The 15,216-nt window shown below is 40.8% G+C and overlaps 1 protein-coding gene across 2 annotated transcripts in view; it reads right to left on the reverse strand.

The window, feature by feature from the left end:
- The window catches only part of CLCN1 (chloride voltage-gated channel 1), a 105,331-nt gene that overhangs the window by 31,722 nt on the left and 58,393 nt on the right, over window positions 1-15,216 (reverse strand). For both annotated transcript variants that reach the window (XM_087716405.1, XM_087716404.1), the window contains exons 2-7: window positions 13,539-13,677; window positions 9,845-9,976; window positions 8,343-8,471; window positions 7,075-7,208; window positions 5,281-5,358; window positions 1,153-1,231 (exon numbers count right to left, since the gene is read on the reverse strand). In XM_087716405.1, coding sequence (XP_087572531.1) covers window positions 1,153-1,231; window positions 5,281-5,358; window positions 7,075-7,208; window positions 8,343-8,471; window positions 9,845-9,976; window positions 13,539-13,677 — 691 coding nt within the window. The remainder of the gene's footprint in view (window positions 1-1,152; window positions 1,232-5,280; window positions 5,359-7,074; window positions 7,209-8,342; window positions 8,472-9,844; window positions 9,977-13,538; window positions 13,678-15,216) is intronic.

A 15,216-nucleotide genomic window follows, 5' to 3' on the forward strand; every position in this document is an offset into this window, starting at 1 on the left:
CCCCAAAATAGGCTTTTGCAAAAGGGATAAGAGTTACAACAATACATGGGCATGAAAGTGAAGTTTACTTTTAATTTCTTTTCATTTTGCAAACGTTTTGTTTTGTTTTTATGGTTAGAATTAAGGTGTCAGGGTTCCAAGTAACACCCCCAACGCTGAAGGCCCAATGTAAAAGATGGCTTCCATAAGGTCTGACACAGTGGTGGGATTCAGCCAGTTCGCACCACTTCGGGAGAACGGGTTGTTAACTTTCTGAGCAGTTTGGTGAACTGATTGTTGGAAGAAATCATTAGGGCAGAGAACCGGTTGTTAAATTATTTGAATCCCACCACTGGTCTGACATAAGGCCACAGAGGAATAAGGGTAAGTTCCCTTATGAAGTTCCCCAAGTCACCCTTTATGTTAACTCACTACTTTCCCAACTTTCTACCATCAGAAGAATGTTTCCTGTTGAGGAACCCTTTGAGGCTGGATTACATATTAAGTTCACTTCACAAGAAGTTCTGGATAGCACTGCTGAATCTAATTCAGGGGTACCCAACCCACAGACCACTACCAGGCCTTGAGTATTCAGAACTGGACCGTGGAAGTGGCGGGTGAGTGTGCAGAACCATCTCCCTCCCCCCCCCCCCTCCACTGGCTGCAGGGATGGAAAAGTTTGGGGAACTCTGCCTAACATCAATTGAGCTTGATTGTAAAATGTGTTTTCTTACTGGAAAAAAAAATCCAAAGAACTTCAGGGTTATCTGGAATGAATGTTAAAAGCCTGTATTTTGGTGGAATAGAAGCTGCCGCCACCCTTCCAATGTGACATCACTGCCACCTATTCTAGTGACAAGGGGCTTCTCAAAACATTGCATTGGCTTTACCCATATGGGTTCTCAGTTGAGTATGTATTGGAGAAGCATGGGAAGATGCTATGAATGAACACTAATCTTCATATTGTTAAGATTCTAAAAATAAATGGAGGGCTTTTTAACGGGTTGGAAAATGATGACCAATAGGATCCTGGGAAGGAAGAGTGCTATCAATATAAAATCAATAATATTAATAATAATAAAAGGTCTTATAAATGATAAAAGCATGATTCAAGAGAGAAGATGTGATGTGTCTTGGAAAATTTAGACAAAAGCAAGCACTCCAAGCACTTGCCTCCAAGTGGTGTCCCGAAACAGCAGCCAACCCCCACTGCACATCCCACAGTCAGGACATCTGCATAATAATATGGCTGCTACTAGTGGAAGAGATGAGACAGAGAGAGAGGGGAAAAAACAGGAAAGAAGAGGAGTGAGAGGATTGGAAGCTAATATTACAAGACAATCAGTTCTGTAGCCCATCTTGGACCCATTTACTGTATATATTCTGTATATGTCACTGTTTCTGTTTTATGTCATTCTGGCCCGGACAAGTTCCAATATGTTTGTGCAAGAAATTGGGGCATTGTACCTGAATGCACAACTCTTATAGAAACAGAATACTTTCAGCTTTTCAGATCCAACATTTTTTAAAACATCAAAAAGGGTGCTGCATATTAACAGTTGATGGTTAAGAAGCGTATGTTGTGAATACCTTCACACATCATAAAACTCCAGTTTGAAGGTATAGGAATCTGGATGTGTTTTAAATGTACAGGCTTTTGTCTGTGAATACACATACCTCCTCGAGAATGTGCTACAAAATGGAACTGCTGCATTCTCCCAATTACGATAGTACTTGGGAGTACTAAGTACTTGTGAATAACTTCAGTACCTTAGAACGAATTCCATTGTAGTCTAGCCTTTATAAAAAATTGTATTTGTTGTCATATGATTTACTGCCATACACAGATGACAAAAAAATAAGAGGAAAGAAAAAAACGAGCAACAAGGCCTCTCTTCAGAGAAGCACATAGTTCAGGAAGAGAATTGCTGAAGTCACCAAAATACAGCTGGTAACCCAAGAGGTCATCTTTATATGGGTAGGATTATTATCAATATTGAATTCTATCTACTAAAGCGCTTTCATTCAAATTTACACAGAGGCTTCAAATTCATGTTTGTAGTACATGCCTTATTTCAAAATTACCAAACACAGATTCTTGTTTAGAGAATTCAGCAAGGAAAAAACAATGAAGGGTATTAATTACCTTTATCAGTAAATTAAAAAAAAATCTTAGCATTCATCAACCAGGATAGGCTAGCTATACATACATACATACATACATACATACATACATACATACATACATACATACATACATACATACATACATATATATATATATATATATATATATATATATATATATAGCTAGCCTATCCTGGTTGATGAATGCTAAGATTTTTTTTTAATTTATATATATATATATATATATATATACTTAAAGTCACAACCCCTGGTATGCCCAAATGTGGGAGGAAGGTCACACTTCCACTCTCTGTCATTAGGCTCGTCACAAGAGTCCATCCAGACAGAAACCCAATATTTTTACTGTTGCCTTTGTTATATTTGTGTTTTTATTTGTGCTGATAAATTATATATATATATAAAAGCCATGGTGGCACAGTGGTCTGAATGCAGTATGGCAAAATAACTCTGCCTGGAGTTCAATCCTGATGGGCTCAAGATTGACTCAGCCTTCCATCCTTCAGAGATCAGTAAAATGTGGACCCAAATTGTTGGGGAAAATATGCTGGCATTTATAAACCACCTAAAGAATGCTGTAAAGTACTATGGGGCAGTAAATATGTCTAAGTGCTATTGCTGTTGCTATCCATTCAAGTATACATTTCCAAATTAAGTTTGAAAAAGTTGCAAAAGTCAAATAGCAAATTTCCAAATTATACCTACTTGTCACTTCAGAAAATAATGATCCATGTCAGGTATAACCATAGGGTGGCTGATAGTTGACTGACAGGCTTGCTCTCACTGAATATATTGAAAAATTGCTTTTATTCAACGGGAAAAAAAGAGTGAATCAAGATGCCATCAGATTTCCTGCTCTTGGCAACTTGATAAAGAATCTGCTATAATTAGCTTATGGATTCAATTGTGTTTCTTCAGTGACTAATTATAGGCTATTTGTTTGTTTTATTTATTTAAACGTCTTCTAGGACTACCCATATTTTGTGCTCTAACTTTTGGTAGAAACAGAAAAATAAATAAATAAATAAATAAACAAACAATAAAATCAGCATTAAACAAATCTTCCATTTCCCAAAAACAAACACTTCTCCATATGGCAATATTTAAATGTATTGGGCTCTTGGAAAAAAGCTGCCAGGCTGAAATCGAAGTCCATTTATCTCCCATCTAATATTTCATCTTTGTAAAATGACTTGAATATTTCTAAGATCCTTAATCTCATACCAAGAATCATCGTCTCCCTCCCGCGTATGGATAAAAGTATTTTCTTGAACAACAACAAAATCTCTTCTTAAGGTCTTTAACCCAAAGTATTATTTTATCATTGTTATGACTATACTTGTTATTTATAGACTAGCTGTAAAAACAAAGTATTTTCAGCACCTGACTTGGCAGTTTTAAGGTAATGGTGAAAAGAAAAATAGCCTACAGTATATATAGTAACGCATTTTAATTAAAGTTCCTATTTTCCTTAAGGAAAAAACAAAACAAATGGAGGAGATAATGGGGATAGTCATTTTCCCTGGGCACTGCCTAAAAATTAGAAGAACGTGACCTGGAAACCAGAAGTATATGTAATTGCATTCCATGGAATTAATTTCTTGGTTGTCCATCCCATGTCATCTCCTTGCACCACCGCTACCTCCTGTGGATTTCCACAGGATGCTCATTCAGCTTTTTTCCATTTCCCTGCAAGGTTACATGAGATAAAATAGCTGCACCATTGTGCCTTAAGAGTTCTTGTATCTGTTACAAAGAAAACACATCTTTCATCCCAGAAATGTCCTCAGCCTGGAGCATCAGCATGTTGTATTAACACAGGAATGCACTTGCCTCCAAGAGGGGCCCCGAAGCAACATCCAACACCAACTGCACAAGCGGCCACCAGGAGGTCCAGTTGCCTATACACGTTCTGGAACAAAGAGCCCAGCCAGAGAGAGGCATGCCAGGGTTAGAGTGAGCACAGGCAAGAGTTAGTCCTTTCTTCTCCTGCTGCTCAAATGCTAAGCATCTGCCAGCAGCAAAGCCAGCCTTCTTTTAGAGCCTTGTGAGTCGGCTTTAGTAGCAAGGGTCAGCCAGTATCTACGAAAACTCAGACTCTTCCTGCCTTGGTCACGTTTCCCGTATTCTCCTTACATTCATTTTATTTCTTAATGTTCAGGTTGATTAGATCAGGGGTCTCCAACCTTGGCAACTTTAAGCTGGCTGAGGAATTCTGGGAGTTGAAGTCCACAAGTCTTAAAGTTGCCAGGGTTGGAGACCCCTGGATTAGATGACTTCTAAAATAAATCATCTAAGCAATTTTTCTCAGCCATTGGAAGAATACAGGCTGGCCAAGTCATAAAGCTGTTGCTTTATTTAATTTCTGCAGCTAGGGTTAGAAGCAACAAGCTTCTGGAGTCACAGCCAGCCTCAAGACGTAGCTGCTTACAACAGCCATAGCTATAAGCACAGTTTGCATGTTAATTGTTCTCAATGAATCTGCTCTTAAATACAAGAAGGGGGGGAGGGGGAATCATCCTTATTTACATCTATTCAAACACTTCAGTTTCATAAGGGTAACAACTGAAGTAAAGACTCTCAGTCCTAAATTATGCTGGTCTTTTTGCAACCAGCATATATGACAGAGATATGGCCAATCTTGTTTATCTTTGGCTCTTCTGCATATTTGTGTTTGCAAAACTTTGGAATTATGTTTTATCAGGAGAAAAGGCGTAAATCAGAATGAGTTGATATTCCACAGGATAAGTAAAGTTCAGATTTAACATGAGGATAGGAAACTGATATTAAAAGCCCATTCCATACTGCCAGATTACCTGTTCAAATTGTTCCCTCATAAGTAATTCCAAACTTTTATTTACACAGAAATTGATATTTTGGAAAAGCCAAACATTGCTCCTGATATTTTTTCCAGTACAATTACAATTGCACTACATTATTCTTGAGCAATTCTTCCATGTTTCACTGGACATAATTGCAGTCAAGATACTTAATACTCCTCCCACTGTCATCTCCTATGTTGTGCAGGTTCTTGTTTTTGAACGAACTGTTTCATTTTAATGTTCTCAGTTCTGCTTTCATCTTCAATAGTCTATATAATGTTCTCTCCCCCAGCAATCTCACTCTGAAACTAGATGAAGCATGCAGAACACTTACCTCATAAACTCCACAAAAGATAGACAAGAACTTGCTGAGGACAGCAGCACAAATGCTTGCAATGTGCACAAAAGGGCCCTGCCGGAGGGAGCGGGAGAGAGATTGTGTAAATAAATAACTGGGAAGAACTAGGCTGAGTAGCATCACAGTGCAGGGCAACAGCAAAGGATGCACCTCCGACCAGCTTCTGATCATTCTCTCCCTGCCTACATTGAACTAAAACTATTTCAGCATCTTTGCTAGCTCTTTTGTGCTATCAAATCCACAGATCGAACTTCTGTCCTTGGTGATCAAGTGTAGTGGGGAAGATCAAAAGCACTCAGGGCTGGATTTGGGAGTCCATAATTAAAGGGTGATTGGTCCCCCAGGCCTCTGGGCATGTGGGAATGGCTTAGTTGCTTCTAATAAATAAGCTCATTTCTGCAGCTTGTGTGTGTGTGTTTGTGTGTGTGTGTGTGTGTGTGTGTGTGTGTGTGTGTGTGTATTTCTATTCCTTTTTGGATGGGTCTCTCTGACTGCTTCCCAAAATGCTCCTTTATCAAGCCAGGAAGAAGTATACCCATGTAGCTGCAGTTCCCCCCTTCTCTTTGTTCTTCCAGCTGAGTCTATTTCTGGCTCAGAATAAACCAGTTAGTTGCACTCCTCTGCTTGCTTTGCTATAATGCAAAAGTGAAATTGCAATTCAGGTACCGTTATCCGATTTATACTATCATCCAATTCCTGAGATGCTGGTAACTTCATTGTTCTTGTGCTTTATGTCTTTTTAGTTTGATAAATATCTTTGGCTCAAAAGTACCAGTATGGGGGGGTGGGGGTGGATTAATGGAACTGCCAGAAGCCAGAGTTGCAATGATCATCATCCATGTGCCTCTGCTGCTGATGTAAGGAAGAGATTGTGCCTTTCTCTGTTAATTAAATAGAAGGGGATGACCTAAAGAAATGCTAGCATCTGACACTGTCAGACTAATTAAAGATACTGTCTTACAGCCAGCAACAGAGAACTGCCTAGTTTAGGACTCCAGTGGGAAAACTAGGCAGCCAGCAAAAGAGAACTGGCTAGGTTAGTGCTCCAGTGGGGAAAATAGCTTAGTTCAGAAACATTCCCACCTGTTTATTTCACTGATACTAACAGAAGAGAATATGTATCGCTCAGGGTTGAACTGTGGAGCCTTTCATGCTTTTTGACCTTGATTGTTTGTTTGCAGATGTTTCATTACCCAACTAGTGCAAGTGAGAGTGGGTTTTACTGCCTGTTTATGTGCAATAGCTTGCCTTGCCAGTTTGCTGAGGGTGTGCTTCTCTCCTTCGTTAATGTACTGTTTTCTGCTTGATTGTTTGTCTGGTGTTAATCCCTGCTTAGCTGGATGTTGGCCAGGGGTGGGTTGCTGGCGGCATTGGTGACGGTTCACTGCATGCGTGTGCGCAGTTGACTAAAAAAGATACCGGCAATGGCACCGGGGAACCAGCTCAGGGGCGTGGCCAGCCTGGGTTGCTGACAGTTTGGGCGACCAAGGCCAAAATACCACTACCTGTTTGCCTGAACAGGTAGCAACCCACCTCTGGTGTTGGCAGCAGGAGAGGATGTCTTTTTGTTTCCTTCTTGGCTTTTTTTACTGTGTCATTTTAATGTTTGTAAATGTGGTTTAAAATGCATCTGTTTTTTTTTTCTTTCATTTGATCTATTCTGAGTTTAATTCTAGAATCTTTTAGTTCTTTCAAGCCTTTGCCTTCAAGCTGATGCCTGCCATTACTTACCCTCTTGTCTCCCTTACCTCTACTCCCAGTTGTACCCACCTCTTTTCCAACAGGAATCCCACTTCCCAGGCCAGCTGTCAGGCTTACAACTTTGGCCACAAATGCTTTAGGTGTGAGGTACTCCTTGAGGACTACTCCTCGCATAATAGTTTTCAGTTCTGGAATCCCAGAGCCTGAGCAAAACAGAAAGGAATCATGAAAAATGAAGTTCAGAGAGAACATAGGCCAAAACATATTGAGAGACCACAGCACAAGGGACACTTGTCAGATACTACCAGACCTCTTAGGTGACACCCAGGTTGACTTCAGTCAGATAGGAAGTATACCTCACAGGTTTGTTATTGTGGGGAAAATAGGAGGAGAAAGTTGTGTTGGTTGGTTGGTTGGTTGGTTGGTTGGTTGGTTATTTATTTATTTATTTATTTATTTATTTATTTATTTATTTATTTATTTATTTATTTGAGTTATATACCGCTTCATAGGGCTTTCACCCCTCTCTAAGCGGTTTACAAATTTTTTAGCAAATTGAGTCAGCAACTTGCCCCCACAGTCCGGGTCCTCATTTCACCCACCTCGGAAGGATGGAAGGCTGAGTCGACCTTGAGCCGGTGAGATTTGAACCGCTGAACTGCAGATCACAGTCAGCTAAAGTGGCCTGCAGTACTGCACCCTAACCACTGTGCCACCTCGGCTCTTGTTTACCACCTTGAGTTATTTGTAAAAATAACAAAGGCAGGATACAAACAAACAAATATGAGTGCTTGAATCTTCAATAAGATTTAATGGGAGATATTAAAGTGTCCTATCTGCCTGCAGCAAATCTCTTCTTGTCCTTCTTCCCGATGTAAAAACCCATGGGACACTGATCAGTGGTGGGATTCAATTTTTTTTACTACCGGTTCTGTGGATGTGGTTTGGTGGGCGTGGCGTGGCTTGGTGGGCATGGCAGGGGAAGGATAAACTCTCCATTCCCTCCCTATCAGCTGGGACTCGGGGGGCAGAGAATAGATGGGGGTGGGGCTAGTCAGAGGTGGTATTTACCGGTTCTTGGAACTACTCAAAATCTCCTCTACCAGTTCTCCAGAACTGATCAGAACCTGCTGAATACCACCTCTGGCACTGATAAAAAACAGAACAAGTTACATGGACATAATAGAATCAGTGATCATTGATCCCTTAGGAATAGGAATTGGCAGGCAAAAATGCAGACAGGGGACTTCATCTATGACAAATAAGTCTGCTATAGTTGTGTAGTTTGGGGCCTGAGATGAACAGACATATATTCCCGCTGTCGCTTGATTCCTCACCCACAGCCTGTGGAGAGACAAGCTGGCAGAAGAGGGCAGCAAAGAGGATGAGGATGAGGGGGTAGGTGACCCAGGCCAGGAACTGCATAGGGATGCTGGGTTGCATCTCTTTGTATATCCACTTGTAAGCTGTAAGGGGAGAAATGACAATAGATATGAGTGATTGTAGCACTTGAACAGAACCCAAAAAACATAAATTCAACCCATGCAGGGAGTTGTCATTGGCCGTGACCCGTCAAAACCGCGGAGGACAAAATCGCGCTCGACGAAAGCGCGCATGTGACATCATCACAGCGCGACGAAAAAAATTAAAAATTGAAATAAAATTAAAATTAAAGCAAGCCAATTCACATAAAGGTAAGGGTTAGGGTTAGGGTTAGGTTAAGGGTTAGGGTTAGGTTTAGAGCGTTAGGGTTACGTTTAGCGTTAGGTTAAGGGTTAGCGTTAGGTTTAGCGTTACGTTAACGGTTAGGTTTACGGTTAGATTTAGGGTTAGGTTAAGGGTTAGGTTTAGGGTTAGGTTTAGGGTTAGGTTTGGGGGGGTTAGGGTAAGGTTTTCGCTTTATTTTTACATTTTTCGATCACAGCGCGATGTTTTCGTCGCACTGTGATGACGTCAAATGCGTGCTTTCGTCGAGCGCGATTTTGTCCTCCGCGGTTTTGTGGTGGAACCGTCATTGGCTGCAGTCAGCCCACTACAGAATGATAACAAGCAGAGCCTAACTAAACAAGGCAAGAACATTTTCCAATCTTACTCTGCAGTCTTTCCTACCTCCATCTATATTCTCAAATGGCTTGTGTCAAGTGCAGGGATAGGCAGGGTGGAATAGAAGAAATCAGTAATAAGCATTTCCTTTTCCTTTTGTGGAAGGACATTTTGTCAGGATCTGTGCAGGGTTCAAAGAGGGCAGGATCACTGATTGGCCAATCTGGAGGCAATCCAGACAGACACCGATCAGTTTCTATGATCAGCAGCAACCCAACAGCCAGCCTAATGAACAAACGAAGCACCTTTCCAAGGCCATTTCCTTCCTCATTTGGATAACAGGTGTTCACTAGGAATGAGAGCTGTCTACCTGCCTGGGAAAGACCCAGAGGGAAAAGCACGATGTTTGCTTTTGGAAAGAGCAAACAGTAGGAAAGAAAACAAACAAGCACACCTCCCATGACCAAAACTGGTACCTCTGAGCTTCTCTTTCAGTCAGCTGTGCTTTCAAGAAATGATTAATCTCTCTACTGCAGTATTTCTCAACCTTGGCAACTTGAAGATGTCCGGACTTCAACTCCCAGAATTCCCCAGCCAGAATTCTGGGAGTTGAAGTCCGGACATCTTCAAGTTGCCAAGGTTGAGAAACACTGCTCTACCGTCTTGCTTGACCCTTTATGTGCTACGTTTGTTAGGTTTTTAATTGGTTTCAGTTGTGAATGATACCACATTAATAATAAAACAGAGTAGATATGTTTTTAATTGTAGCATTTCTTCAGAGTGTGAACCAACCTACCTTGCAAGCTTTTGGCACTGGCATAATCCACCCCCCAGCTGACTATTGCCATGACTAGACCCAGAAGAATCAAGAATATCCAGTCTTCTCCCAGCTTCTTCGTAATATAATTCTTGATACTTTTAGTACAAGCTGCAGAAAAAGAAGGTCTTTTGAATAGTGGTAAACTTTCCACCAAAGTTACTATTTTATAGTTCTATATATCACACTGGGAACTGTATGACATTGTAATAAATATGTCAGATTTCTTCCACTGAAATCAACAGGATGAGAGTACTTAAATCATGCCAGATTGTGTCATTTCCTTCCAAACAGATGGAGATACATATAAAGCTTGCAGAAACTCTCCTTAATTCAGAGGTGTTGAAGAACATAAGCATCAGTAAATTCATCAGGTTTGAAGTGCCCTGATCCATATTTTATTAAGCATGTGTTATGCGACTAGTTGAAAATAGCAAACAGTGGGCTTAAAACAACAAAAGAAAAATAAACATTCTCCATTTCACTTAACTGGGGAGGGGGGAAATCTTACATTGATGTCCAATCTGAATTAGAAAAACTTAGCCTACAGTGCTCTGAGAATGCAGGCAAAATACAGTAAATAGCATATGGCATTATTTTTAATAGGCCATTAACACCTACTCTTCAGCATTGCTAATACGAGTCCCCATGTGAATATGTTTGAATTTCTGAATTATCCCATTAATTAACCTTTTTGTATGCAGAAATAGAGTTATCATATATTGTCTAATTTTCTTAATAACTTTTTTTAAAATCAAATATTCTACAGGCTTTAGACACAGGTTCTGAGCTAAACAGCCAAAACATAGCATCCTTAGTTTTCTTTTAAAAATACATTTAAGTGGTCGTTTTTATTTGAAGAAAAAACAACTGTGTTGTTTCTCCATTTGTTTTATGTTCCAATTCTAATCAGGGTCTTGTGTCAATTTCTCATTGCAAAACACCTTCCTTGCTGCTATTTGAGCACTGACCACAATACCCTGAGAAACTGGGCAAGGGTGGGGGGAAGTGGACTGGCAGGAAAGCAGGACTGCGTATTAGGGGGGGGTCTTGCCTGTTTTCAAACAAATGCCTGCTGAAACATCTTAGAATCTGATCAGTGCTTCTCGAGGAAGTAATTAGTAATAGTAGACAAACTTTCCTTAACCTGCTTATTGCATTCTTTGATAATGTGACAAAATTAGTGGACCAGAGGAATGCCGTTGATATACTTTACTTGGAGTTCAGTAAGGCATTTGATAAGGTAGACCATAACCTACTACTAGATAAAGTAGAAGAATGTGGGTTAGACAACATCACCACCAGATGGATTCGTAACTGGCTGACCAACTGCACTCAATGTGTAGTCCTCAATGGAACTGCATCTACATGGAGGAAAGTATGCAGTGGAGTAACCCAAGGCTCTGTTTTAGGCCCAGTACTCTTCAACATCTTCATCAATGATTTGGATGAGGGAATAAATGGGGAACTCATCAATGCAGATGACACCAAGCTGGCAGGAATAGCCAACACTCCAGATGATAGGCTTAAGATACAGAAGGATCTTGACAAACTTGAACATTCGACACTACCTAATAAAATGAAATTCAATGGTGAAAAGAGTAAGGTTCTACATTTAGGCAAGAAAAGCAAAATGCACAGGTACAGTATAGGTGGTACCTTGCTCAATAGTAGTAACTGTGAAAGGGATCTTGGAGTCCTAGTGGACAACCATTTAAATACGAGCCAGCAGTGTGCAGCAGCTGCCAAAAAAGCCAACACAGTTCTAGGCTGCATAAACAGAGGGATAGAATCAAGATCACGTGAAGTGTTAATACCACTTTATAACGCCTTGGTAAGGCCACACTTGGAATACTGCATTCAGTTTTGGTCACCACGATGTAGAAAAGATGTGGAGACTCTAGAAAGAGTGAAGAGAAGAGCAACAAAGATGATTAGGGGACTGGAGACTAAAACACATGAAGAACGGTTGCAGGAACTGGGTATGTCTAGTTTAAAAGAAAGAAGGACTAGGGGAGACATGATAGCAGTATTCCAATATCTCAGGGGTTGCCACAAAGAAGAAGGAGTCAAACTATTCTCCAAGGCACCTAGGGTAGAACAAGAAGCAATGGGTGGAGAGAAGCAACTTAGAACTGAGGAGAAATTTCCTGACAGTTAGAACAATTAATCAGTGGAACAGCTTGCCTCCAGAAGTTGTGAATGCCCCAACACTGGAAGTCTTTAAGAAGATGTTGGATAGCCACCTGTCTGAAACGGTATAGGGTTTCCTGCCTAGGCAGGGGATTGGACTAGAAGACCTCTAAGGTCCCTTCCAACTCTACTATTGTATTGTATTGTATTGCTTTTAGTTAGCTTAGTTCGTTTTTGAAAGAAATCTGTATCCAACCCAGAACAAAGCAGATATGCTGTATTTTTCAAAATTCAAAATGTATTTTCACAGAATTGCTTGAGAATGCTAGTGCATTTGTTAATCAAGAATGAGCTTCACTATTGGTCTATATCCGTGTTTCTCTTCCTTGGCAACTTTAAGGTGTCTGAACTTCAATTCCCAGAATTCCTATAACTGGCTGAGGAATTCTGGGAGTTGAAGTCCAGACATCTTAAAGTTGCTAAAGTGGAGAGACACTGTTCTACATGAACTATATACAGTATTTTATCATCCAAAAGCAAATCTAATACTGCCCTGTTGCTGAATAGTGTCAGTAAATGTTTCACCTTATTTGTGGGTAAAAATCTTTAAAAAGTGTGTTGCTGAGGTTCTCATTGAGAAAACCTGAGGGAAGAAGAGATCTTAAACGCTTATGTCCCTTTCCTACCCCAAAGTCTCCCAGTCCAAATACACTATATTGCCAAAAGTATTCGCTCACCCATCCAAATAATCAGAAACACGTGTTTTCAATCACTTCCATGGCCACAGGTGTATAAAATCAAGTATGTAGGCATGGAGACTGTTTTTACAAACATTTGTGAAAGAATGGGTCGCTCTCAGGATCTCAGTGAATTCCAGCGTGGAACTGTGATAGGATGCCACATGTGCAACAAATCCAGTTGTGAAATTTCCTCGCTCCTAAATATTCTACAGTCAACTGTCAGCTGTATTATAAAAATGTGGAATTGTTTGGGAACGACAGCAACTCAGCCACGATATGGTAGGCCACGTAAACTCGTCCAACATCAGTGTGTGACCTCACAAATGCGCTTCTGGAAGAATGGTCAAAAATTCCCATAAACACACTCCTAAACCTTGTGGACAGCTTCCCAGAAGAGCTGAAGCTGTTATAGCTGCAAAGGGTGGACCGACGTCATATTGAGCCCTATGGATTAGGAATGGGATGTCACTTACAGTAAGTTCATATGTGAGTAAAGGCAGCTAAGTGAATACTTTTGGCAATATAGTGTAGTTTTCATTATAAAAAAGGCCTTAAGATTACCACTGCATGCAATGTGTAGTTTGCCCCGAATGCACTCACAGCCACAATCATGGAGACTTTTTTTTTATATTGGAACAGTTGGAAGATATCGTGAAATTAAAAAAAAGTCAACTACAGAATTAAAGCATCAAAATGCCCATTCTGTCTTCTTCCTTTCCATTCTTCCCTCTCACCATACGCAATAAACTCCCCCAAGGTACTGTGAGATTCTTGGAAGCGCCAATTTCACTGGGGCTTACCATGATACTTAGAGTAGCTCTCCTCTTTGAGTTCAGCTTGACTTCCCCGCTTCAAGGGGTCCTGAGACTTCTTATTCAGAAGTTCAGCTGCTTCCTTCTGGGAAAGACTGGGAGGTTGTTCCGTATACTGGCCATAGAGCTGAGAGAAGAGTCATAAGTGGTCAAGACACTCCAAAGACAATATAGAACAAGACAGCCAGAGAGTGCAAGACATATAGTAATAGCTATGTCAAAATGAAGTACCTTTAATTATAATGCACAACTAAATGTAGACATGATTCCAGGTCCTCTGCCATATGTCAACCAAGTATATTTTGCTCATAATCCTGATTGGTAAATGTTCACAGCAGTACATAGATCTCATGAGGCTGTGCTTGACAACTTGAAAGTGTAAATGTGAAATGGTATGAATGTTCTGCCTGTGGCAAAGATTTATGATAGCTCATTCATGCATAATCTTATTTCTCGCTATATAATCATTGATGAATGATGAATCTATGTTAACCAATCCCAAATCTTGAAGAGATTTTTAATCCCTGCTGGTAGATGCCTATATTCACAATCTTCCAAACTGAACAGTAGTTACACATTGTAGATACAAGATGATGAGGGACCAGACTACAGGCACTTACAATGCATAGATCAGATCTTATTTGAAGGAGCAGGGCAAGGATAATTGACTCAATCTGAAAATAGCCCAGATTATTTCTAGGCATTTATTGAATATTTAACTAGTCTAATTAATGATTGCAAGAAGGAATAATTCTAGTATTAAAAAAGTATAATTCTCCGACCATCGCTTGTACAGCCCAATGATTAGGGAGGATTCTCCCTGAACTTCTTTCTAAACCCTCTATGCAGCTGTGGGATTTGTTCACTCTTGTCTGAATGGTCTTTAGGCAGCATTTCTTTGCCAGGTCTCCCAAGGTCATTCCCATATATCAGTGATTGCTAATCTTTTTCTAAAGGTGTGCCAAAATTGTCTGCGCACATGCTATCACATGTGCATGTGTGTCCACCCACCTGCGCATGTGTGCATGACCCCACCTGCGCATGTGTGAGCAACCCCCTGCGTATACATTTGTCACACACACAAGCATACACACACGTGTGCAGGGGGGAATTTTCACCCTCCCCAAACTCCGGAGGCTTTCCTAAAGCCTGGGGAGGATGAAAACGGCCTCCCCCGGCCCTCCAGAGGGCCTCCAGAGGAGGCCATTTTTACCCTCCCTAGACTTCATGAAAGGCTCCGGAGCTTGGGGAGGGTGAAAAACAGGCCCAATGGGCCAACCGGAAGAACAAACTTCCGGTTGATCTGTTGGGCCTGTTTTTCGCCCTCTCTAGGCTCCGGAGCCTTTCATGAAGCCTGGGAAGGGTGAAAATGGCATCTCCCGGCCCTCCGGAAGGCCGAAAATTAGCTGGCTAGTGCGTGCATGCGCGCCAGAGCTAAAGGCTGCCGTGCCAGCAAATATGGCTCCATGTGCCACCTGTGGCACATGTGCCATAGGTTTGCCATCATGGCCATATCTCACTACTCTCTGTCTTTTCTTGTTACCTGTTAGTGTTTTGCCATCTTTATTGAGCAGCTGATATTCTGATTCTTTTTTTCCCTTTGAAGTTGCCTAAAGAAACCATTTTTGTTATTCTTAGCATCCTTTAAATAACTTCAACTCATTCT

Source organism: Thamnophis sirtalis, unplaced genomic scaffold (assembly GCF_051295495.1).
Source record: "Thamnophis sirtalis isolate CommonGarterSnake01/CBP01778 unplaced genomic scaffold, rThaSir2_p1.2 scaffold_5, whole genome shotgun sequence".
Taxonomy (NCBI): Eukaryota; Metazoa; Chordata; class Lepidosauria; order Squamata; family Natricidae; genus Thamnophis; species Thamnophis sirtalis.